Genomic DNA, 25,823 nt, shown 5'->3' on the forward strand with positions numbered 1-25,823 from the left:
CGAAGGAAGGTTGTCAAATGAGAATATCCCAGCCCAGAGTGAAAAAGGTTTGAATGTCACAGTGTGGGGATAGTTTAGGTGAAAGTTTTCCCTCCCTAACAACATAAAAAGGACAAACAGCAACACTTGTCCAGGAGTATAAGGTTTGCCAGAGTTTCAACACAGCAATGTTAAGATGGGATGAGAAGCAGATGAAGACGTCTAGGCAGACTTCTCACCAGTGAGAGCTCCCTGCAATCGCTCTGTTACTATACTGTGAGGAATGGGACACTGTAGTTTTAGAAGAATATCAGTGCCCAGAGTGAAAATATACAAAAGTCAGTGTATCTGATAAGAAAGTATTAAATAGAGGTAAGGGGAAAAGGAGAGAGTGGTTTTACCCTAAATTTTCTGTTCCATTTTTTCTATCATTGGACTTTCCCTATCCTCCTTCTTATACAACAGCAACCCTGCCATAAAAAGCCACAAAGGTTGGCAAAACTCAATGTTGAGTCTTGGACCTCCGCTTTCGCATGTTAAAAGCAGATAACTAAAGCTATCAGAGAAAATGAGATTTTGTACAAAAATAGGCATAGATTGCTCTACTCTGGGGTATCAAAAACTCTATGCATTTGAGTCCTGTAAATCCTCAGTGACAAATTCTATTCATGTCTTGATATTTAAAAATGAATGAGATGGAAGTTCCAAAAATTTAAATGATACATTGGAGTCTACTTTAGATTTCTAAATCTTTTTCATAGAGTAATATTCCTCATTTTCACATTCATTTTCTGTCTAAATAAAGTTTTAAGTCAACATTTAATTTTTTTTCACTTTGCCAATACATATACAAAAGGAATATAAATTGCTAAAAATACATGCATTATATTTACTTATATTGTTCTTATATGATGGAGGAAAAACGAACAAAATGAAAATATTTATTAGCTGAGCTAACACAAAACCCTCCTCCAAACTTTTGCAAACTGTGCTAATGTGATTATTTTTAATCCCATATTTTTGAGTGGTAAATAAACTTTAGGAACTCAAAGCATTATTTTTACACATTTCATCTTTCATTAATAAGTCTTGAAGCAGCACCTACCCCTCTTCCCTGTGAAGTGCTTGTTTTGCATTCCTTTTTGCCTGAGAGTCTTCCTCTCAGCAGTATTTCAGAACTGACACTTTTGCTTGTGGTGATAAGAGCTTGAGGTCTCGGTAGCATGCTGAGTACTCCAGAGTGTCCAAACAACAAATGAAGGCCCTATACCTATAAAATCAGAAGATCAGCAAGACATTGACAGTGAGTATTGCAGTGTGGGGAAAAGAATCAAGCAGGTAAATTAATCATAATCTAGCTTTACCTTTGTAAAAAAAAAAAAAAAATCAGGTGAGGCTATTTCGTATTATAGTTGGCCCTACCATTAATTTCTGATTTTACTTTAAATTCTGGATGACAACAGCCTAGAAGAAATGCTGTTTGTTTATAAAAGAGGTATAAATATATGTAAAACATTTCTAAAACTGTTTCTAAAACAGATTTCTATGTGCTTTGAAATATGCCCGAACAATATGTTTAGGAATAGTTAAATTTGGACAGTGAAAACTAACGAAGGACTAAATGGGCCAACCATTATCTGACCTGCAGTTGATGATGTTAATAACAAGCACTTAAAAAAAAAATCAGGATTTTGGGGGTTTGTTTCGTTTTGTTTTTAATATGAGCTATTCTGTAGACCCAAAAGAAAGACACATATTTCTTTTTTTTTTTTTTTCCCCACAATGATTAAGCACAATCCAGGTTTTTCAAGCTTCCCCAACTGCCTCTATAGACAGGATTTTATAATAGGATTAACCAGGATGTCATAGCTTCTTTCCTATAACCTCAGATATAAAAACTGCGGTCTGTCAAAGTAATCCTTCTAAATATTTCTGGGGCATCTTTTATGTGCTCTTGAGAATGGCTTCTCCTGCCAGTCATAACTGTCCCTAAAAGCAGGAGCTAAAGACAGTCTTATCCAACAAGCATCTCATCTTCTGCTCAAGCACTAGCTGTAGAGTTTCCAGGATAACAAAGCTCTTTCCTTTCGATTGTTTTTCTTTCCTTTTCCTTCTCTTTTCTGTTCCTTCCTTCCTTTCTTTCTTTCTTTCTTTCTTTCTTTCTTTCTTTCTTTCTTTCTTTCTTTCTTTCTTTCTTTCTTTCTTTCTTTCTTTCTTTCTTCCTTTCCTTTCCTTTCCTTTCCTTTCCTTTTTTTCTCTCTCCATGTTTCTTTCCCTTTGGTTATTAAAATAGGTATTTATAATACCTATACTTTACAAAGTCTTTATACTATAACTCTTTAAAATTACTTTTCTTTCTTTTTTTTCTATTCCCCAGTCCACCAAGTTCAATAACTTCCATACTAATAGTATTTAAAGCACGTTTCTTAAGACTTAAGAAACCTCAAAAGTAAATGTTAACCCATAACTAAGAATAAATACTGAAAATTTTAAAAATAGTTATTATTTTTTCTTTGAGACAGTGTCTCACTCTGTTGCTCAGGCTGGAGTACAGTGGCATCAACACAGCTCACTGCAGTCTCAGTTTCCCAGGCTCAAGCAATTATCCTGCCTCAGCCTCTCAAGTAGCTAGGATTACAGGTGCTCACCACATGGGCCTGGGTAATTTTAAAATTTTTTTAAGAGATGGGGTTTTCCTCTCTTGCCCAAGCTACATAACTATGCTTTAAATGCTACTTGTACACATTCTGATTTGAAATATTTTATCTTAATTCTACATTTGGTATCAATTTAGCTATAGATCAAACTCAAGATTCTTGCTTTTGGTCTGTGCCCTTTTTGTTGTTGGTCTACTTCTTCCTTCCTTGAATACGTACCACAGGGCCTTGCATAAAGCATGAATGAGCCCAGTGGAGGGGAACCAGTTATAATGTGAACAGCAAGCACTATACTGCATTCAGCATTTTCTCTTCTCCTCTAACAACCAAACATTTTTACTGGGTCATTTAGTGTACTTGAATCACAGTAGACTTATTAACCCTGATGTAAATCAGATTTGGTGACCTGCTCTTTCAATTTGCCAGACATATCAAAACATGTCTAATTTTGTTTATTCTTGAAACGTAAATATGCTATACCCACCTTATTTTATCTTTATTTTCAAAGATTAATCAGGTTGGTATATCCTTCTAGAACACAGTAACAAAAATGTCTGAGTCAGGCTGGCAGTTTTTCACTGTTAATGTGATCTTTCATTTCAATTGAACTTTAAGAAAATATGCACCTCATAAAAAACCATAAAAGAAACCATAAAGAGACTTCTTGACTCTTTCAACTGGACTCTTTATACAGCTTGGCTGTACTAGGAAAATGTGTGTACGATCTTTTAATCAATAATCAAAGCTATCAGCTCTTACTAGAGATGGTTTTCAGATCCTGAATAGCCATCACTGCATATTAGTGAATCAAACACCTTCTTTGCATTCAGTAGGAGCATTATTATACAGATCAAATCGATCTAAAATGAAAAGCAGGGCAGCCATATTTAGTGAAGAAGACAATAACAAAGTGGCAGTGGAAGAGCTTTGGGAATATGTGTGGAGTTTTGTTTTTTTTTTTTGCTTATTTTTGTTTTCCTCTCTCTTTTAGTAATATCTGCTGGAACCATGATCCTGTGGTGAGCTACCTTCCTCACTGCATCATTTTTCTGTACCGGGTTAGCTGAAGAGGTAAATGGAGAATCACTATCTCCAGCCCTTTGTATAAAGCATGACAATATTACACACAATAATGTTCTTAACACTCTTATAATTTAATGAAAAATTGAAACAATGCACAGAAGCATGACATTTGATATATTGAAAGCTTCAAGTGAATAAATTTTCTAACAACTCCTAGCAACACTGACCCATGAGTTTTAGAAGGAATAACAGCCTTGCTAAAAGCAGTATCATGAATGAGTCATTTTGAAAATCTGACTCAGAGAACAAAAGTTCAGCCTTAGCCTTATGACAATGACCCAAAGCATATTGCATAGATAATTCAGCTGAACAATGAGATTTAGATTCTTCAGTTGCTTAATGAGCATTGTGACAGAATCAGGTGTTAAATTATTATGGTGAAGATAGATAATTACCCAGCCAAATTATTTTCAAGTACTGCAGTATTGTGAATGTGGAACCACTTTAAGTCATCATACTCATTATCATTACTTACTGAGAAAGAGCAACAGAGTGATCAAGCAGATTACACAGCCTCTGGAATTTCCATACCAAAGAAAAGTGTGTAAAGGAGATAATTTAATGAAACTTAATAAACATCGGCCGGGTGCGGTGGTGGCTCACGCCTGTAATTCCAGCACTTTGGGAGGCCGAGGCGGGCAGATCACGAAGTCAGGAGATCGAGACCATCCTGGCTAACACGGTGAAACCCAGTCTCTACTAAAAATACAAAAAACTAGCGGGGCGAGGTGGTGGGCGCCTGTAGTCCCAGCTACTCGGGAGGCTGAGGCAGGAGAATGGCGTGAACCTGGGAGGCGGAGCTTGCAGTGAGCCGAGATCGCGCCACTGCACTCCAGCCTGGGCAACAGAGCGGGACTTCGTCTCAAAAAAAAAAAAAAAAGAAAAAAGAAAAAGAAAAAGAAAAAAAGAAAAAGAAAAAAAGAAAAAAAAACACCAGCAAAGAAAAGAAAAAAGAAACACCAGCAACACCAGCAACAGGTGCTTACACTTTAATTGAGATTAAGTAATCAAAACATTTAAAAAAGTTATAAAGATAGTAGAAATATTTTATGTATATATTCTGTTTTGAAATATTTTGTTCTTCTTGATTTTAAGGTAGACAATATCTGCTGAGCCATTCTTCAAACTCAGAGTATGACATTAAGTCTGTGTTTCGTCATTGATGGTCTACTTATTTTTACTTCTTACTTCCATGTATGTATGTCTCAAAGGCTTTACCTTTTCCCTCTGCCAGCTCAGATGCAGGCAAGCTAACAATCATCTTTCAACTTAAATACTGAAAGGTAGGGAGAGTAAGTTCTGTCATTGTATTGCTATTGTACCATTCTAAAATAAAATTGTTACATTTTTGCATATAACATTTTTGGAGCCGTCTAAAACAGACTATGTTTTTGAATAAAAATTTTAATATGATAATGTTTTTCGTGTACCCTTTCAAATATGTTCATTTTACATTGGTTATTACACACTAAAATCAGTTGTCCTTATAATAATTGTTATTATTACTCTAATTTTTAAAATTTCAATAGGTTTTTGGGGAACAGGTGGTGTTTGGTTACATGAATAAGTTATTTAGTGGTGATTTATGAAATTATGGTTCACCCATTACCTGACCAGTGTACACTGTATCAAATGTGCAGTCTTTTATTCCTCATCACCCCTCATCCCCACTCACTGAGTTCCCCAAGTCCAATGTATCATTTTTACGCCTTTGCATCCTCATAGCTTAGCTCCCATATGAGAGTGTGAACGTACAATGTTGGGTTTCCCGTTCCTGAGTTACTTCACTTAGAATAATAGTCTCCATTTCCATTTGGATTGCTGTGAATGTCATTATTTCATTCCTTTTTATGCCTGAGTAGTATTTCATGTCTATATGTACCACATTTTCTTCATTCACTTGCTGATTGATGGGATTTGGGCTGGTTCCATATTTTTGTAATTGCAAATTGTGCTGCTATAAACATGTATGTGCAAGTGTCTGTCGTATAATGACTTGTTTTCTTCTGGGTAGACAGCCTAGTAATGGGGTTACTGGATTAAACAATTGATCTACTTTTAGTTCTTTAAGGAATCTCCATACTGTTTTCCATTGTGATTATACTAGTTTACATTCCCACCAACAGTGTAAAAGTGTTCCCTTTTCACCACATCCACACCAATATCTACTATTATTTTTATTTTTTTCATTAATCATTATTATTTTATTAATTCTTGCAGGAGTGAAGTGATATCGTATTGTGGTTTTGCTTTGCATTTCCCTGATCATTAGTGACGTTGAACATTTTTCTATATGCTTGTTGGCCATTAGTATATCTTCTTTTAAGTATTGTCTATTCATGTCCTTGGCCCATTTTTTGATGGAATTTTTGGTTTTTTTCTTGCTGATTTATTTGAGTTCTTTGTAGATTCTGGATATTAGTCCTTTGTCGGATGCATAGATTTTGAAGATTTTCTCCTACTCTGTCTGTTAACTCTACTGATTATTTCTTCTGCTGTGCAGAAGCTTTTTGGTTTAATTAAGTCCCACCTATTTATCTTTGTTTTTGTTGTATTTGCTTTTGGGTTCTTGGTCATGAACTGTTTGCCTAAGCCAATGTCTGCAAAGGTTTTCTGATGTTATGTTCTAGAATTTTCATGGTTACAGAGATTAGATTTAAGTCTTTGTTCCACCTTGAGTTGATTTTTGTATAAGGTGAGAGATGAGGATCCAGTTTTATTCTTCTACATGTGGCTTTCTAATTACCTCAGCACTATTTGTTGCATAGGATTCCTTTCCTCACTTTAACATTTTGTTTGGTTTGTTGAAGATCAGTTGACTCTAAGCATTTGACATTATTTCCGTGTTCTCTATTCTGTTACATTGGTCTATGTCCCTAATTTTATACCCAAACCATACTGTTTGGGTGACTATGACCTTATAGTATAGTTTGAAGTCAAGTAGTGTGACGCCTTCAGATTCGTTCCTTTTGCTTGATCTTGATTTGGCTATGTGGGCTTTTTTGTTGTCATTGTTTCCATATAAATTTTGGATTTTTTTATTCTAGTTCTGTGAAGAATGGTATTTACATGGGAATTTCATTGAATGTATAGATTGCTTTTGGCAATATGGTCGGTTTCACAATATTAATTTTACCCATCCATGAGCATGGTTGGGGTTCCATTTGTTTGTGTCATCTATGGTTTCTTTTAGCAGTGTTTTGTAGTTTTCTTCGTAGAGGTCTTTCCTCTTTTTGGTTAGGTATATACCTAAGCATTTTACTATTATTATTATTATCTTTGCAGCTATTGTGAAAGGTGTTGAGTTCTTGATTTGATTCTCGGCTTGGTCCCTATTGTTGTAGAGCAGAGCTTCTGATTTGTGTATGTTAATTTTGTATCCTGAAATTTTGCCGAATTTATTTAACAGATCCTGGATTTTGTCAAATTCTTTTTCTGTGACTATTGAGATGATCATTTGATTTTTGTTTTTAATTCTGCTTATTTGGTGTATCACATTTATTTACATATATATATTAAACCATCCCTGCATCCCTGGTATGAAACCCAGTTGATCATGGGGGATTTTCTTATTGATATGCTGTTTAATTTGGATCACTAGTATTTTGTTGAAGATTTTTCCATCTATATTCATCAGGGATATTGATCTGTAGTTTTCTTTTTCTGTTATGCTCTTCCCTGGTTTTCGTATTAAGGTGATGCTGGCTTCATAGAGTGATTTAGGGAATCTTCCCTCTTTTTCTATCTTTTGGAATATGTCAATGGATTTGGACCAGTTCTTCTTTGAATGTTTGTTAGAATTCAGCTTCTGATAGAAGTCAGGTCCTGGACTATTTTGTTTTTGGCAATTTTTTTATTACCATTTCAATCTCGCTGCTTGTTATTGATCTGTTCAGAGATTATCTTCCTAGTTTAATCTAGGAAGGTTGTATATTTCCAGGAATCTCCTCTGGGTTTCTAGCTTATCCACATAAATGTGTTTATGGTATTCTTGAATGATATTTTGTATTTCTGTGTTATCAGTTGTAAAATCTCCCATTTTGTTTCTAATTGAGTTTATTTGAATGTTCACTCTTCTTGATTAATCTCGTTAATAGTCTAATTTTATTTATCTTTTCAAATAGTCTAATTTTATTTATCTTTTAAAAAACCCAGATTTTTGTTTCCTGTATCTTTTGTGTTGTTTTTGTTTCTTTAATTTTTTTTTTTTTTTTTTTCTGCTTTGATCTTTGTTATTTCTTTTCTTCTACTGGGCTTGCATTTGGATTGTTCTTGTTTCTCTAGTCCCATTAGGTGTAACCTTAGATTGTCTGTCTGTGCTCTTTCAGGCTTTTTGATGTAGGCATTTAATGCTATGATCTTCCCTATTAGCACCACCACTTTTGTTGTATCCCAGAAGTTTTAATAGGTTGTTTCACTATTACCTTCAGTTCAAGTCATTTTTAAATTTCCATCTTGATTTCATTGTTGACCCAATGATCATTCAGGAGCAGGTTATTTAATTTCCTTTTATTTGCTTGGTTTTGAGGGTTCCTCTGGGAGCTGATTTACAATTTTATTCCACTGTGGTCTGAGAGATTACTTGATATAATTTCAATTTTCTTAAATTTACTGAATCTTCTTTTGTGGCTACCACATAGCCTATTGTGAAGAATGTACCATGTGCTGATGAATAGAATGTACTCTGTAATATCTATTAAGTCCATTTGTTCTAGGGTATCCTATCCACCATTTTAATCACAAACTCTGTCCTTCTAATTAAATATTAATTCATACTTACAGTGTGGTCAGCAGAATTATAAAATGGCTTTCAAGATCCTTGTCTCTTGATGTATAAAACCTGCTTAACCTGCAGGGACTTTAAATAAGTTTGATTTTGTTCCTGTAGGTAGTTTATATTACTTGGCATAATTGACTTTGAGAAAGGAATATTATCTAGGGCAACCTGACTTAATCTTTCAGCTCTTAAAAGAGCCCAGAATCTTCTTGAAGTCAGAGATTCAAGGTATAAGAGGGTCATCATCCATTGTGAGTTATTTGACCAGGGAAGTATAGCCTCTAGGAGCTGAAAGTGTCTGGCAGCTGACAGGCAGCAGGAAAATGAGTTCCTCAGTACTATAAGGAACTAAATTCAGCGGACAACCTGAATGAACTTGGAAAGGAAATATTCCCGGCCTGGCGCAGTGGCTCATGCCAGGAATCCCAGCACTTTGAGAGGTCAAGGCGGGTGGGTCACCTGAGGTCAGGAGTTTGAGACCAGCCTAGCCAACATGGTGAAACCCCGTCTCTACTAAAAAAAATACAAAAATTAGCTGGGCATGGAGGCGGGCACCTGTAATCCCAGCTACTCGAAAGATAGAGGCAGGAGATTCGATTGAACTCAGGAGACAGAGGTTGCAGTGAGCCGAGATGGCGCCATCGCACTCCAGCCTGGGCGAAAAGAGCAAAACTCCACCTCAAAAAAAAAAAAAAAAAAAAAAAAAGAAGGAAAGAAAGAAATATTCCCCATGGTCTCTAGAAAAAGTAGCACAGCCCCACCAACATTTTGTTTTCAGTCTTGTACAGCCTGGGCAGCACATCAGTCATGCTAAGCCTGAATGTCTGAGCTAGGGAACTGTGAGCTAATAATAAGTGGGCATTGTTTGAAATGCTATGTTTGTGGTACTGTGTTATGTAACAACAGCAGATTCTAATACAAGCAGTGTCTATAATATGCTAAATTTTTCACATTTATTGTTACATTTAACAATGAAAGTAATCCCATGAGAAAAGTATTGTTACTTCTGTTTTAAAATGAGAATAAAAAATGATCGAGGGGATAACTTGCCTCAAGTCAGGAATTAGATTAAAAATCTCATCTATCTGAACTGAAAAATGTAATTTTATCCACTAAATTATGTTTTTATTCCTGTGGTATTTTCTTTCCATACTGTGATCTGAACCAGAGTCTGAACTATCTTGATAATGAAATCACTAAACAGATGAAAGTCTAAAATTTGTTTTAATAACTAACAGAAAAGTAGGAAAAAGGAAACAGAAATGCAAAACAACAAAAGCAAATTAAAACAAAAACTAAAATGGGAGACTCAAGTCTTAATATGCCAATAAATACATTAAATATAAATACACTAAATATACAAATTATAAAACACATACTAGAAGATTGGATTGAAAAACCATGATCCAACTATTAGTTGTCTACAAAAAATCACTTAAAATGTAATGATATAGGTCAGCTAAAAGGGGAAGTATGGAAACACATATATAATGTAAACATTAATCAAAGTAAAGAAGAAGTGGCTATATTTTGTATAAAGTGTACTTCAGAGCAAAAAAATTTTCAGAGACAGAGAAGGTGTTATATAATGATAAATTGGTCAATCCACCAAGCTGTGGATTCACATAGCAATAATAAATGAGTATTCACCAAACTAGAGCTGCAGATTATGCAAGGCAAAAACTGATAGAACATTAAGGAAAAATATACTAACCCACAATTATAGTTGGTGACTTCAATACCTCCCTCAATAATTGATAGAATGACAAGAAAAAAAAAGAACAAAGATTTCAATTACACTATCAACCAACAGATAAAAGTGACATTTATAGATTAGTTCACACAATAATGGCAGCATAGATTTTTTTTTACATTCCTCCAGAAAATACACCAAGATAGACTACATCCTGGAAACAAAAAAACAGGGCTCAATAAATTTAAAAGAATTATAATTATATGTGTGGTGTTCTCTATTTAAAATGAAATTAAACTAGAAATTAATAACAAAAAGATAATAAGGAAAAACTTCAAAACTTGAAAACTAAACAACGCAATTATAAATAACTCACAGGTCAAAGAGGATGTCCCAAGGGGCATTAAATACAAATGCAAACAGAAAACATTGAACCAAATAAAGTTTAAAATACAACATTTCAAAATTTGTTGAATTCAGCTAAAACAATGTTGTATGGAAAATTTGTAGCTTTAAATGTTCGTATTAGAAAAATTGAACTATAGGAAATCAATAAACTAAACTTTCACTTCAAGAACCTATCAAAAGACAGAAAAATAAATGAAAACTAAGCAAAATAAGGAAATAATAAAAATAAGAGCATAAATTAATGGAATTCAAAGAAGACAAATTTAAAAAGCAATGAATTAGATATTCCTTAAAATATTTATTAGTTTAACAAGTTTGTATAAAAACTGAGAAGAAAAAGAAACAAGAAATAAATTGTCAATATCAGAATGAAGATATAGATATCACTACCTACCCTACAGATACCAAAAGGATGAGAACGGAACACTATGAATAATTCTAACCATATATTTGACAACTTAAATGAATTGAAATAATCCTTAAAAAAACACAAAGTGCTACGATTCACCCAATATGACGTAATTTAAATTATATATTAAAAGAATTGAATTTATAATCATATATTAAAATTTATTCTATAAAATGAATTTACTATATAAAATATGATATATATATGCAGAGAGCGAGAGACATTTTATTTAATTCTACCAAGCTTTTAATAAAAAATTAATATGAATCCCATATAATTTCTTCTATAAGACAGAAGAGATGGAAATACATTTCATTTATTTTAGGAAGCTAATATTATTCTTATACCAAACTAGAAAATGGATAAAAACAAAGAACACCACAGATGTGATCTTAACTACTGTTTTGCAAGTTTTTACCATTAAGTGAAATTTAGTAAAGATATATGAAATTTCTCTGCATTATTTCTTAAAACTGTATGATAATCTCTTTTTAAAAAGACTATTTTTACAGAAGTTTTAGGTTCACTGGAGAATTAAAAGGAAGGTACAGAGAATTTCCATATAATTCTGCCCCCACACATGCATGCTTCCTCCATTATCAACATTCTCCAACCAGTGTAGTGCACTATTTTATGTTTGATGAACACATCAGTTACTCAATGTTTTTAGTTTATATAAGGGCTCATATTGGTGTTGTACAACATTCTAAGGGTTTGACCAAATGTATAATGTCATGTATTCACCATTATAATATGAGAAAAAGTATTTCACTGCTCTAAAAATTATCTGTGCTCCACCTATTCAATTCTCTTCTCCCAACCCCAGGCACCCATTGAACTTCTACTCTCTCCATAGTTATTTCTTAACCAGAATATTATATAATTGGAATCATACAGTATGTAGTACTTTTCAGATTGGCATCTTAGCCCTATGTATTTAAGGTCCCTCCATATACTTCCATGGCTTGATAGCTCATTTCCTTTTAGCACTGAAAATATTCCATTGTCTGGATGTACCACAACTTATTTATCCATATAACTACTGAAGGACATCTTGGTTGCTTCCAGATTTTGACAATTATGAATAAAGCACCTACAAAAATCGATGTGCAAATTTTTTTGAGTTACCATATGATCCAGCAATCCAATACTGGGTATATACCCAAAAGAAAGCAGAGCAAATTAGTATATTGAAGAGATAGCTGCACTTCTTTGTTCATTGCAGCGTATTCACAGTAGCCAAGATATAGAATCAACCTAATTATCCATCAACAGATGAATGGATTAAAAAATGTAGTACCTGCACACAATTAAATATTATTCAGCCATCGAAAACAATAAAATCCTGTCATGTACAACAACATAGATGGAACGGGAAGATATTATAATTGAAATAGGCAGAAAAAGACACATATTGCATGTTCTCACTCATATGTAGGAAAACAAAACATTGATCTCATTGAGACAGAAGATATAATGTTGGTTACCACAGGCTGGAAAGTGTAGTGTGGCAGGCGATAAACAAGAGCTTGTTAATGAGTACAAAAATATCACTACATAGAAAGAATAAGATCTAATATTTGGTAGCACAATAGAGTGACCATAGTTAAAAATAATTTATTATGCACTTCAAAATAACTAGAAGAGTGGATTGGATGTTGCCAACACACAGAAAAAATAAATGATTAAGATGATGGATATTCCAATTATTCCGACTTAATAAACATTGTATGTTTGTATTAAAATATCACATGTTCCCCATAAATTTGCGCAATTAGTGTATATCCATAACAAGAAAAAATTAAAAATAATTAAAATTTAAGAAATAAAAAGAAGAGTAAGAAGGAGAATCAGAACTTCTCAATTTACTTCACATGAGAGACCTCATTGTCTTTTTCATTGTCAGTTTAGTTGTATCCTACATGCCATCTCTTACAATATTGTATATCTAGGTTTCCGATAAATTCAGAAGAATATTTTATTTGAAGCATTCAAATGTGACTATGTAACAACATGGAATTAGAAAGATGTCTTAAACTCTGTCAAAAAGAAAAACAAAACAAAAATAAATAACCAAAACCAAAAATATTCATTTGCTCTTTATGTAGAGAGAAAAAGCTTTACATGGCACAAAAGTATGCTTCAACAAACTGACTTTATTGAAGGAAATAATAGAACCTGGTTTTCGCAAAGTTAATTGATAATGTTCAACGTACTTCAGTTTCAATCATCATGCTCATTTAGGTCTTGAATTTCTAAAATTTTAGGATTTACTAATTTTTAAGGACTCTTATATTCTAAATTGTATATAAGGACAGATCATTTTAGAAGTGTTATTTGTCTGAAATGTATGTATATTATCTCAAATATATATATCTTCCTGAATGTTGTTCAATAATTATTTGTTTTTCTTGACATCTACCCCTTTCCTTCTGAGACACCCTGCGTTAATCGTGCCTGCAAAACTCCTTTTTCTTTCTAGTTTTATGTCAAGTAGCATCTGCTCTGAGAAATTGGTATTCTCCACCTAAACACTATAATTTGTCAGATGTCCCTCCTCTTTGATCTAACTTTGTAATCCCAAAACTCTTTATGTTTATCTTTATTATGACAAATTGTATACTGTGCTTTAAATATTGATTTTTTTTTTTTTTTTTTTTTTTTTTTTTTTGCCTGCGTCAAGCACACGGCTGTAACCTTTTAAAGGGCAAAAATGGGGCCTTAAACTTTTGTTTTTCATCACTTCAAAATCACCTGCTTAAAACATGGCAGGCACTTGATACTGCTTGCTCACTTAGACACATAAACGAAACGTAGATGTTTGCATAATGCTTTCTAAGATTACCATTTTTTTGGTTTCTGCTGTAGAAGTATTTTAAAGTAATTGCTCTGCCTTTAAATAACACATGTCCAATTTTGAATTATCAGCTTGTTTCTCTGCACTGAAAACTATTTTTTATGAAAAGATTTCAAACACACTTAGAATCTTAAAAACGTATTTCATTCATCTCACGTATTATTTTTTAACACAATCGTATTTTAAATTTGCCATCAATTTTATTCTTCCAATGTTCAAGAATAAATAGAATCCATCAAATGTTTATACCCTTGTTATTCCAATATTTTTTTCAGCTGTTCTCCTTTAGCACTGAGCTTGCTTCTATTTAATCTATTGTGGGTAATTAAATCGTATCATTTTCCTTTGTACAGATATAACTAAACAGTTATACAATCCCACACTCTAATTGCAAATCATTTAAATCTTATTAATTGATGAATGCATTCATCATTCATTTGAGGTGATGTGGTGAGTCTTCAGAGATAACACCACAGGACAAAACTTCTAGAAAATTCATTATGATCACATAGATTGTGCATCTTCCACACATTCCTTATCTATAGTACTTCCTATCAGTGGGGACTTTGCATACTACCTGTATAAGTCAGTGCTGGCACAGAATCAGACAGACACAGTGCCCTCTCTAAGAAAATAAAACACTAGTAATCCCACCCAAATATATATAGTGTCCTGTTCAATTATTAGAAGGAGATTATCACCAATATAAGCACTATCTATAATGAGGAAATATGAAGTCTTGATTACTTTTATGACACATAAACCATAATCACCATTAATTTAATGATTACCAACATAGGCAAAAAGAAGCAAAAGCAATAAACATATACAATTCTAGGCTCCTGGTGCTTCTTGAATGCTTGTTTATGCAGACTTGTTACCTCTTTTGTGAAATGGCAGCCAAAAAGACTCTGGGACTATGGCTGATGAAAAACTCAAGGAAAGATTCAAGACCAAGAACAATGATGGTATTAATTTGAGGGTGGCAGGTCATGATGGTTCTGTAGTGCAGTTTAAGATGAAGATGAAGAGGTATACACCACTTAGTAAACTAATGAAAGCCTACTGTGAACGACAGGGCTTGTCAACGAGGCAAATCAGATTCCAGTTTTACAGGCAGCCAATCGATGAAACAGACACATCTGCACATTTGGAAATGGGGTATGAAGATACAACTGATATGTTCTAGCAGTAGACAGGAGGGATCTGTGAAAAAGGAAAGCAGCCAGGGAAGGTGCATCTCATCTTCATTCCAGAACAATGTCCTTAACAGACCAAGATTACATTCTCAATTAGTAAACTGCAATTTGGTTCCATCACATCCTGACTACTATGATACACCTTTTCTTTTTCTTTTTCTTTTTCTTTCTTTCTTTTTTTTTTTTCTGGACAGGATCTTACTCTGTCGCCCAAGCTGGAGTGCAGTGATGTGATCATGGTTTACTGTAGCCTTGACCTCCCAGACTCAAGCAATCCTTCCAACTCAGCCACCACATTAGCTGGGGCTACAGGCAGGTGCCACCATGCCTAGCTATTATTAAAAATTTTTTGTAGAGATGAAATCTCTCTATGTTGACCAGGCTGTTCTCAAACTCCTGAGCTCAAGTAATCCTTCTGTGTCGTCCTCCCAAAGTGATGGGATTACAGGCATGAGCCAGCACGCTGGGTCCATTCCTTAATTGTATGTAAAAGAACTGTTATATGTGGGAACAAAGGTGGGTGGATCACTTGAGGTCATGAGTTTGAGACCAGTCTGGCCAACATGGTGAAACCCCATCTCTACGAAAAATATAAAAATTAGCTGGACATGGTAGTGCACGCCTGTAATCCCTATTGGGGAGGCTGAGGCAGGAGGATTACTTGAACCCAGGGGGTGGAGGTTGCAGTGTGCCAAGATCACGCCACTAAACTCTAGCCTGGATGCCAGAGTGAGACTCTGTGTCAAAAAAAAAAAAAAAAAAAAAGAATAAAAAGAGCTGTTACATGTGCATTATATATATATGTGTGTGTGCACGCTTATATGTGTGTGTGTGTGTGTGTGTGTGTGTGTGTGTGTGTGTTTCACTGAATGGCCAGTGGTATGTTTTGACCAACATCAAGTGGAGCTGAGAGAGGGGAAAATCCTGGTTCTGTGACAAAATCCCCTTTGTACATTAGTGTCATGCTCATTAAGCTCTTCTCTTTATATTCTAGTAAGTTACTTTGTTCTCACTGTTTTAGCAACAACAACAACAAAATAAAAATCCTTGTGTGGCTTGTTCAGTTGAAGAATTTTAACATTTTCATATATCATTATAAAACCAAGGACAATTTTATAATTTCTTTTATACGTAGACATGTAGGATAATCTGTCTTTAATTAGGGATAAATTAATCTAAATAAAATAAATCCTGAACAGTTTCTCTTTCAAGTCTCTCTTTTTTTTTCCCTTGATGATATCCCACATAATCAAGTCAAATATCTTGTTGTTGAAATAAACTTCTTGCTTAAAAAATGTTCTAGTACCTAAACAGAGATAATAGGTCATAAAGTAAACTTTAATATTAGTACAGCTAGAAGTATAAGAAGGATAAAATTATTTTATTTACAAAATGTACAGGCTGATCAGTGAAAAATAGAAGCAGAGATCTGGAATGGTAAAACATAATAATTGAAATTCCAAACTCAGTGGATTTCATAGGTACCTGATTGAACGCAGCAATTTAGTCAGTTGGAATATTAAATCAATTGATATTGTTTTGGCACAAAATTCAAACCAAAAAGAAAAAAGAAGAGGCATGGAAGATCATCCCAGAAGCAGTAATATTTAACAAATGAGAACTAGAACTAGAGAAAAAAGATAAATTGGATGACAGAAAGGGAAAGTTGTGAATTCTTGAAAAAAATATTAACAAAATGTTTTCTGAATTAAGTTAATCAAGGCTCACCAAATATGTAATAAACCAAAGACACTGCTACATGTTACTGTCAAAAAGAAAACAAATTCATGAAAATAATTGTTTTTTTCTTAATAATTAATGCACTAGTATATAATTCCTTATATAAATTTTGTTGATGAATTGAGTTTGAGAATCTCAGAACTTTTTAGACTTAAAAAGATAACCTGCAATACCTTAAACTTCCACATCAAGAAAACTGGAGAAATAAGGGTTATTCAAATTCACATAAATCAGGAGAAAATCAGAGCAGAAAAATAAAGAAAATCAACCATACATACAGCTGATTCTAAGACAACATCAATAAAATTGATAAAACTCCATCCAGGATAACCTGGGGAAAAACACACAAAAGAGAAGACGTTTCTGATATTAATTAAAAAGACTGACATTTTTAATGATGGACATTAAAAATAATAAAGAATACTATAATGAACTCTGTGCCCTGAAAACTGATAACTTAAATTTAATAGACTAATTCTTAGAAAGATTCAAACCGCCAAAATTCACACTAGAAAAATAGATTTTAGGAATGGATCTGTATCTACCGAAAAGATTGATGATAATAAAATAACTATTAAAATAATTAAAATTTATTTATTATTATTAAATAAATAACCATGCCAAAATAGCACCAGGTCCAGATGATTTTACTGTTAAATTCTACTAAACTTTTATGGAAAAAATAACATTAATCCTCTACAATATTTTCCAGAATATACAAGCACAGGGAGCATTCCATAACTCATTCTCTGATGCCAACATTAATAATGAAATAATGTAAGGACTTTACAGTAGAGAAAAACTAACTACTCATTGCCACTATGAACATAGATACAAAAATTGTTAACAAAATATTAGCAAATATAATTCATTAATTCATAAAAATTGTTATATACCATGCTCAAGTGGGATTTACTCCAGGTATGCAAAGCTAGTTCAACTAAAGAACACCAATCAATGAAATTCTCCATATCAACAGGTTAAACAAGAAAAAATATGTATGATTATTTCAATATACTCAGAAAAGTATTTTAACAAATTCCAAAACACATCCATGAAAACACTATGGCAAACTACAGATAGCATCACATAACACAGATGGTATCAATAAACCACAAATAGAGGGCATCTTCCTGAAATCGAGAAAGATTATTTGCAAAAACCTACACTGAAAAACAAACAGTGGTGAGAAACTAGGTGCTTTTCTCCTGAGATTATTAACAAAGCAGTTTTGTCTTCTTCTCTCACTACTCCTACTTAAGATTGTACAGGAATTTATATATAGGAAAATATTTTTTAAAAAACTATCAAATGTATACAGATTGAAAGGAAAAAAAGAAAACTGTCTTTATTTGCAGATGATGTAATAGACTATCAAGAAAATCCTAGAGAATATTCAAAAGTCTGCTGAAACTAGTAAGCAAGGACACATGATAAAAAATCATTTAACAAAACTCAGTTGCTTTTTTGAACATATGCCATGGACTGCTGGAATTCTAAATTTTTAACCTTTCTTTTAAAATGTCACTACAAATAAATGCATAAAAGATTAAAAACATAAACAAGATCTGTATGAAGAAAATTACAAATTACTGATGAAATAAATAAAAGAAAATATAAATAGATAGTCTATGTTAATGTATCGGTAAAATTAAGATATAAATTCTTCCCAAATTTAACTAAAATTTCAAAAAAATCTCTGGGAGTTATTTTGCAGATATTGATAAAATTGTTGTATAGTTCACATGGAAAGGCAAAATACAGCGCAATACTGAGAAAGGAAAACAAATTGAGACAGGGTGCAGTGGTTTGTTTGCAATTCCAGCACTTTGGGAGGCCAGGAAAGGCTGATCAATTGAGGTCAGGAGTCCAAGACTGGCCTGGCCAATAAAGTGAAACGCCGTATCTTCTAAAAATCCAAAAAAAAATTAGCTGGGCATGGTGGCACACACATTTAATCTCAAGTACTCGGGAGGCAGAGGCAGGAGAATTGCTTGAAATGACAGTTGCAGTGAGCCAAGATGGCGCCATTGCACTCCGGCCTGGGTGACAGAGTGAGACTCAGTACTCCCACCAAAAAAAAAAAAAAAAAAGAAAGAAAAAAAAAAAAAAGAAAAGAAAAGCAAATTGGAAGAAATATTCAATCTCGGCCGGGCGCGGTGGCTCACGCCTGTAATCCCAGCACTTTGGGAGGCCAAGGCGGGCGGATCACAAGGTCAGGAGATCGAGACCACGGTGAAACCCCGTCTCTATTAAAAAAAAAAAAATACAAAAAATTAGCCGGGCATGGTGGCGGGCGCCTGTAGTCCCAGCTACTCAGGAGGCTGAGGCAGGAGAATGGCGTGAACCCGGGAGGCGGAGCTTGCAGTGAGCCGAGATCGCGCCACTGCACTCCAGCCTGGCGACAGAGCGAGACTCTATCTCAAAAAAACACAAAAAACAAACAAACAAACAAAAAAGAAATATTCAATCTCAAGAGTTAATATAAAGCTACTGTAAGCAAGACAGTAAGGTAATGGCAGTCAAATAGAAGGAAAACCAGTGGAACAGAATGGAAACCCTAGAAGCCAAGTCACATAAATTTGGTCACTTAATCTTTGATAAAGGCAAAAGGACGATTCAATGGAGAAAGGATATTCTTTCCAAAAATGTTGCTGGAACAATTGAACTTATACTCAAAATGGACCATAGGCTTACATGTAAAATGTAAAACTATGTAATGGCTGGAAGAAAACATGGGAGGAAATCTAGGTGACCTTGGGGTGGGTGTTGAATTTTTAGATACATCAGTAAAGCATAATTAATAAAATAAAACCTAATTTATCTTTACTAAAATTCAAACTTTCTTTTCTACAAAAAATACTCTGAAGAATTTTGAGAACAAAAAGATTAAACATTGTAAGTAACTTCTCCAACTTCAAAAATAATTGGCAGAACCAGAATGATAATTCAATTTGTCTGATTCTAAATTCTTTGTCTTCTAACTTACTGTATGGCAGTAACATGTTTAAACAGTATATGAAAGTTACTATAATATGTCTCAAATAATCAAAAAGCAGGTGTAAGGAAAAGAATAAATATGGCTGTTCATGTGCCCAAGATTAATTGGCAAGTTTCCAAATGATCTCATATCTTTATTAGATCATATCTCAATTGAACATTTCTTTTTTGATCTTTCAAATTGTTCATAAAAACATATTGCTGCAAAACCTGATCATGCCTCATCAAATTTCATTATGTATTTAATTAAGATATTAATAAGACAACTCTGAAAATGAATGAGGAATTAACCTACCAGTTTATTGTTAATAGCCAAAATTATTAGCCGCCCCTACTTTCCTGCATCACACAGCACTTGGTAAATTAATTTTCACTTACTGATTTAAGTACTCTTCCCTATTATTTGTGAAAATTTTTCTCATATATTTTCTAAGAACCATTTAGAAATGGCTCATTTAACCTTTTCAAAACATAACAATGTAATTTCGAACCTAGCATTTTGCTCTTTATGAAAATAAGCCCATTTAACACCCTTTATACTTAAGTTTCACAGTCCCTTTTTAATTTAAATAGCTACCTTAATAATAAGAAATTGGTATACATCTATGATACTGGTCACACATTATTTACCTGCCAACACATTTTCATTTAAATTGAAATACTAACAATGTTACCATTAAATTCAATTTATGTGTTTAAATTAAAGAGTGTTTTCTAAAGAATTATAGCCTGGAATCAGTAAAATCTGGTGTTATGGAACTAAATTTAAAACTTTTTTATTTGGTAAAACTAGAAGTTTTTTCATATAAGCAAAATTGTAAAATATAGGAAATATGAAAAGATAAAAACATTCTTTTTTTCATTATGTGGTCCTTTTTCAAAACTTTTATTTTAATTTAAGGGATACGAGTGCAGGTTTGTTGCATAGGTAAACTTGTGTCTTGGGGATTTGTTGAACAGATTATTTCATCACCCAGGCATTGAGCCTAGTACCCATTCACAGTTTTTACCGTGATTGGTCTTCCTCAGCCTCCAACATGCTGGGATTACAGGAGTGAACCACCACACCAGGTCTATAAACTCCTATCTATATCTATATCTATATCTATATCTAGAGATATCTAGATATCTAGATATCTCTAGATATATATATCTTCTATTAGTTCTGTCTCTCTAGGGAACCCTAACTAATACAGATTTTGAAATCAGGAGTGGTCCAAGAAGAATAGAATATTAAGGATGGAATTCTTTAATTTGTTTTGGTTTTTTTGGAGTTAGCTGTTTAATATGATTAGACTGAAAAATGCTAAGGACTCTAATTCTAATAGTATGGAGAACATTAATAGTTTTTGGTGTTAACTGTTTAGAGAGGTATGCAGAATAAATGCATTTGACACTCCTAATTCACTGCTTGTGAAAGGCAAGGAGTTTAGTGATTCTACACATAATACTTTTGACCATACGTGGAGAAACAAGGAATGTAATGAAGCTAGTTGACTGCTCCTAAGTTCAGTGGACAAAATGATGAAATAAAATGATGAACTCAGACATTCTGTCTCCTGGCTTAAGAAGCAGACACTGAGCCTCAAATCTGCTAAGATTGCCCTGAGTGAGAGTCTTATCTCTTGTAGAAAAAGAGCTGAAATTGTAGAAAAATAGACACAAGCTCTTATCATAGGAGTCACTGGCCTGCAATAAAAGGTGCATTGACAGCCTCTCCAGGTGTCTATTGTTAAAGTGAGGGCATTGACTGGAAAAGAATGGGACCCTGCAACTTGGAATCTGGATGTGTGGGAGGACCCTGATGAAGCTGGGTTCCTAAACTCTAACAAACCTTTATCAACAGAAGGAACAGCTTCCCCATTCCCAGTAGTGGCAACATCCCCTCCCCGATTCATGCTGCCATCAGCCTTTCCACCTTTGCCTAAGGAGATAAACCCTGTGCTGCCTGAGCCAACAGTGATGGCCTCCCCTGAGACAGTTGCCAGGCAAGATAATGTTGATTCTTCTCAGGAGCCATCCCCAACACCTCTGTTTTCTTCTATAACTATAACTAGACTAAAGTCCTGCTGGGCCCCTAGAGGTGAGGTTGAGAGTGACCCATGAGGAGGTGTGCTACACTCAAAAAGAATTGCTTAAGTTCTCTAATTTATATAAACAGAAATCTAGAAAACAAACATGGGAATGGATATTAAGGATATGGGATAATGGTGGAAGGAACATAGAATTGGATCAGGCTGAATTTATTGATCTGGGCCCACTAAGTAGGGACTCTGCATTTAATGCTGCAGCTTGGAGAGTTTAAAGAAAGGTTCTAATAGTTTGTTTGTTTGGTTAGCTGAGATATGAATTAAAAGATGGCCCACTGTGAGTGAACTGGAAATGCCTAACCTCTTTTGGGTTAATGTAGAGGAAGGGATCTGAAGGCTTAGGGAGATTGGGGTGGTGAATTGGATTAGTCACTTTAGATCTACTCTTCCAAGCTGGTAGGATCCAGAAGATATACACTTGACCAATGTCTTGCAAAATAGATTTGTGAGGGCGGCACCTGCAACTTTAAGAGCCCTGTAATTGATCTTCTCTGTATGTCAGATCTAACATCGTCTCTCAACTACGAAATTAAAATACAATGGGAATAATTTGATCCTGAGGTGGCAGAGGCCAGGTGGTAGCACTCAACCATCAAAGGGAAGGTAAGTGTAGCTACTACAATGGACAGCAGAGACAAAACAGCAATCAGAATAGTCTGACTCGTGTAGAGCTCTGGCATTGGCTAATTAATCATAGTGCTCCTAGAATATAAATTGATAGGAATCCTATTGCATTCCTACTTAATTTATATAAAGAGAAAACTTCCAGATTGAATGGACTGAAGACTAATTTGAATTACAAAAACAGAGAATCACAGCCCCTCAGTCAATTTCCAGACTTGAGTCAGTTTACGGACCCAGAACCTCTTGAATGAAGGGGTGGCCAGGTCCCCTTGAAGACGGACCCCACTATATTACTGACAATTTATGCAGTGAATCTTTCTCCCGTCCTTTCCCAAGGAGACCTCTGGCCTTTTACCAGGGTAACTGTGCACTGGGGAAAGGGAAATGAGCAGACATTTAGGTGACTATAGGACACTGGCTCTGAGCTGATGTTGGTTCCAGGGGACCCAAAACATCATTGTGGTCCTCCAGCTCAAGTAGGACCTTATGGAGGTCAGGTAGTTGATGGAGTTTCAGCTCAGGTCCAACTTACAGTGGGCCCCCAGACTCATCCTGTGGTCATTTCCCTAGTGCCAGAATACATACTTGGCAGAGACATACCTAGCAGCTGGCAGAACCCCCACGTTGTCTCCCTAACTTATTGCGTGAGGGTTACTATGGTGGGAAAGGCCAAGTGGAAGCCATTTGATCTGCCTCCATCTAGAACAATCATAAATCAAAAACAATATTCCTTCTCTGGAGGGATTGTGGAGATTAGTCCCACCATCAAAGACTTGAAAGATGCAGGGGTGGTGATTCCCACCACATCCCCATTCACTCTCCCATTTGGCCTGTGCAGAAAGCAAATGGATCTTGGAGAATGACAGATCCATTATTGTATTATCATAAACTTAACCAAGTGGTGACTCCAATTCCAGCTGCTTTTCCAGAGGTGGTTTTGTTGCTCGAGCAAATAAACACATCTTCTAGTATCTAATATGAAGCCACTGACGTGGCAAATGCCTTTTTCTCCGTTTTTGTTCACAAGGCCAACCAGAAGCAATTTGTCTTCAGCTGGCAAAATGAGCAGTATAACTTTACTATATCATCTCTCTGGCTTTGTGTCACAATCTTATTCAAAGAGACTACGATTGCTTTTCACTTCTACAAGATATCACACTGGTTCGTTATATTGATGACATTAGGGTGACTGGATCCAGTGAGCAAGAAGTAACAAACACACTGGACTTATTGATGACAAATTTTCATGCCAGAGGATGGGAAATAAATCTGACTGAAATTCAGGAACCTTCTACCTCAGTAAAATTTCTAGGGGCCCAGTGGTGTGGTGCCTATTGAGATATTCCTTCTAAGGTGAAGGATAAGTTGCTGCATTTGGCCCCTCCTACAACCAAGAAAGAAGCACAATGTCTCATGGGCCTATTTGGATTTTAGAGGAAATATATTCCTCATTTGGGTGTGTTAGTCTGGCCCATTTATCAAGTGAACTGAAAGGCTGCTGGTTTTGAAGGGGGGCCCAGAACAGGAGATAGCTCTGCAACAGGTCCAGGCTGTTGTGCAAGCTGCTCTGCAGCTTGGGCCATATGACCCAGCAGATCCAATGGTGCTTGAGATGTCAGTGGAAGATACGGATGTTGTTGGGAGCCTTTGGCAGGCCCCTATAGCTGAATCACCACAGAGGCCTCTAGGATTTTGGAGCAAGACCTTGCCATCTTCTGCAGATAACGACTCTCATTTTGAGGGACAGCTCTTGGCCTGTTACTGGGCTTTGGTGGAAACTCAATGTTTGACTATGGGTCATCAAGACATCATGCAACCTAAACTGCCTATCATGAATTATGGCTAGATACTTTCTGATCCATCTAGCCATAAAGTGGGTCATGCACAGCAGCATTCCATCATCAAATGGAAATGGTACATATGTGATTGGACTTGAGCAGGTCCTGAAGGCACAAGTAAGTTATGTGAGGAAGTGGCTCAAATGCCCATTGTCTCCATTCCTGTCACCCTGCCTTCTTTCCCCAAGACTGCACTGATGGCCTCATGGGGGGTTCACTATGATCAGTTGACAGAGGAAGAGAAGACTAGGGCCTGGTTCACAGATGGTTCTGCATGATATGCAGCCACCACCAAAAAGTGGACAGCTGCAGCACTGCAGCCCCTTTCTAGGACGTCCCTGAAGGACGGCGGTGAAGGGAAATCTTCCCAGTGGGCAGAACTTCGAGCAGTGCTCCTGGTCATGCACTTTGCATGGAAGGAGAAATAGCCTGGTGTGCGATTGTGTGCTCATTCATGGGTTGTAGTCAGTGGTTTGGCTTTGAAGAAGCATGATTGGAAAATTGGTGACAAAGAAATTTGGGGAAGAGGTATGTGGATGGAACTCTCTGAGTGGCTAAAAACTGAATATATTTGTATCCCATGTGAATGCTCACCCATGGGTGACCTCGGCAGAGGAGGATTTTAATAAACAAGTGGATAGAATTACCTGTTCTGTGGACACCACTCAACCTCTTTCTCCGGCCACCTCTGTTATTGCCCAACAGTCCCATGAACAAAGTGGCCATGATGGCAGGGTTGGAGGTATGCATGGGCTCAGCAACATGGTTTTCCACTCACCAAGGCTGACCTGGCCACAGCTACTGATGAATGCCCAATTTGCCAGTAGCAGAGACCAACACTGAGCCCTCAATTTGGCACCATTCCTCTAGGTGATCAGCCAGCTACCAGGTGGAAGGTTGATTATAATGGACCTTTTCCATGAGGGAAAGGGCAGAGGTTTGTGCTCACTGAAATAGACACTTACTCCAGATACAGGTTTGCCTGTTCTGCATGCAATACTTCTGCCAAGACTACCATCTGTGAACTCATGGAATGCCTTATCCACCATCATGGTATTCCACACAGCATTGCCTCTGACCAAGGCACTCATTTTATGGCTACAGAAGTGTGGCAGTGGGCTCATGCTCATAGAATTCACTGGTCTTACCATGCTCCCCATCATCCTGAAGCAGCTGGATTGATAGACTGGTGGAATGGACTTTTGAAGTCGTGTCAATGTCAACTAGGTAGCAGTGCTTTGCAGGGATGGGGCAAGGTTCTCCAGATGGCTGTGTATGCTCTGAATCAGCATCCAATACCTGGTACTGTTTCTCCCATTGGCAGGATTCATAGGTCCAGGAATCAAGGGGTGGAATTGAACATGGCACCAACCATCATCACTCCTAGACCATCACCCATCAGACCAGACGGGGGAGTGTCCAGCTGGGAGGATGGGCTCAAGGGTGTGTTGACAGTTGTTTCCAGCTCT

The 25,823-nt window shown here is 35.6% G+C and overlaps 1 protein-coding gene across 1 annotated transcript; it reads left to right on the plus strand.

Moving 5' to 3' along the window:
- Positions 1 to 14,782: 14,782 nt before the first annotated feature.
- On the plus strand, positions 14,783 to 15,052 carry LOC700556 (SMT3 suppressor of mif two 3 homolog 2 (S. cerevisiae)-like). Its single transcript, XM_015145894.3, has one exon. The coding sequence runs from the start codon at positions 14,783 to 14,785 to the stop codon at positions 15,050 to 15,052; it is 270 nt and encodes an 89-aa protein (XP_015001380.3).
- The last annotated feature ends 10,771 nt before the right edge of the window (positions 15,053 to 25,823 follow it).

This window comes from Macaca mulatta, chromosome 8 (genome assembly GCF_049350105.2).
Source record: "Macaca mulatta isolate MMU2019108-1 chromosome 8, T2T-MMU8v2.0, whole genome shotgun sequence".
Lineage (NCBI taxonomy): Eukaryota > Metazoa > Chordata > Mammalia > Primates > Cercopithecidae > Macaca > Macaca mulatta.

Excerpts from the sequence above, each read along its gene's own strand:
- LOC700556 (XM_015145894.3), top strand. The coding sequence starts at position 14,783 with ATGGCTGATGAAAAACTCAAGGAAAGATTCAAGACCAAGAACAATGAT.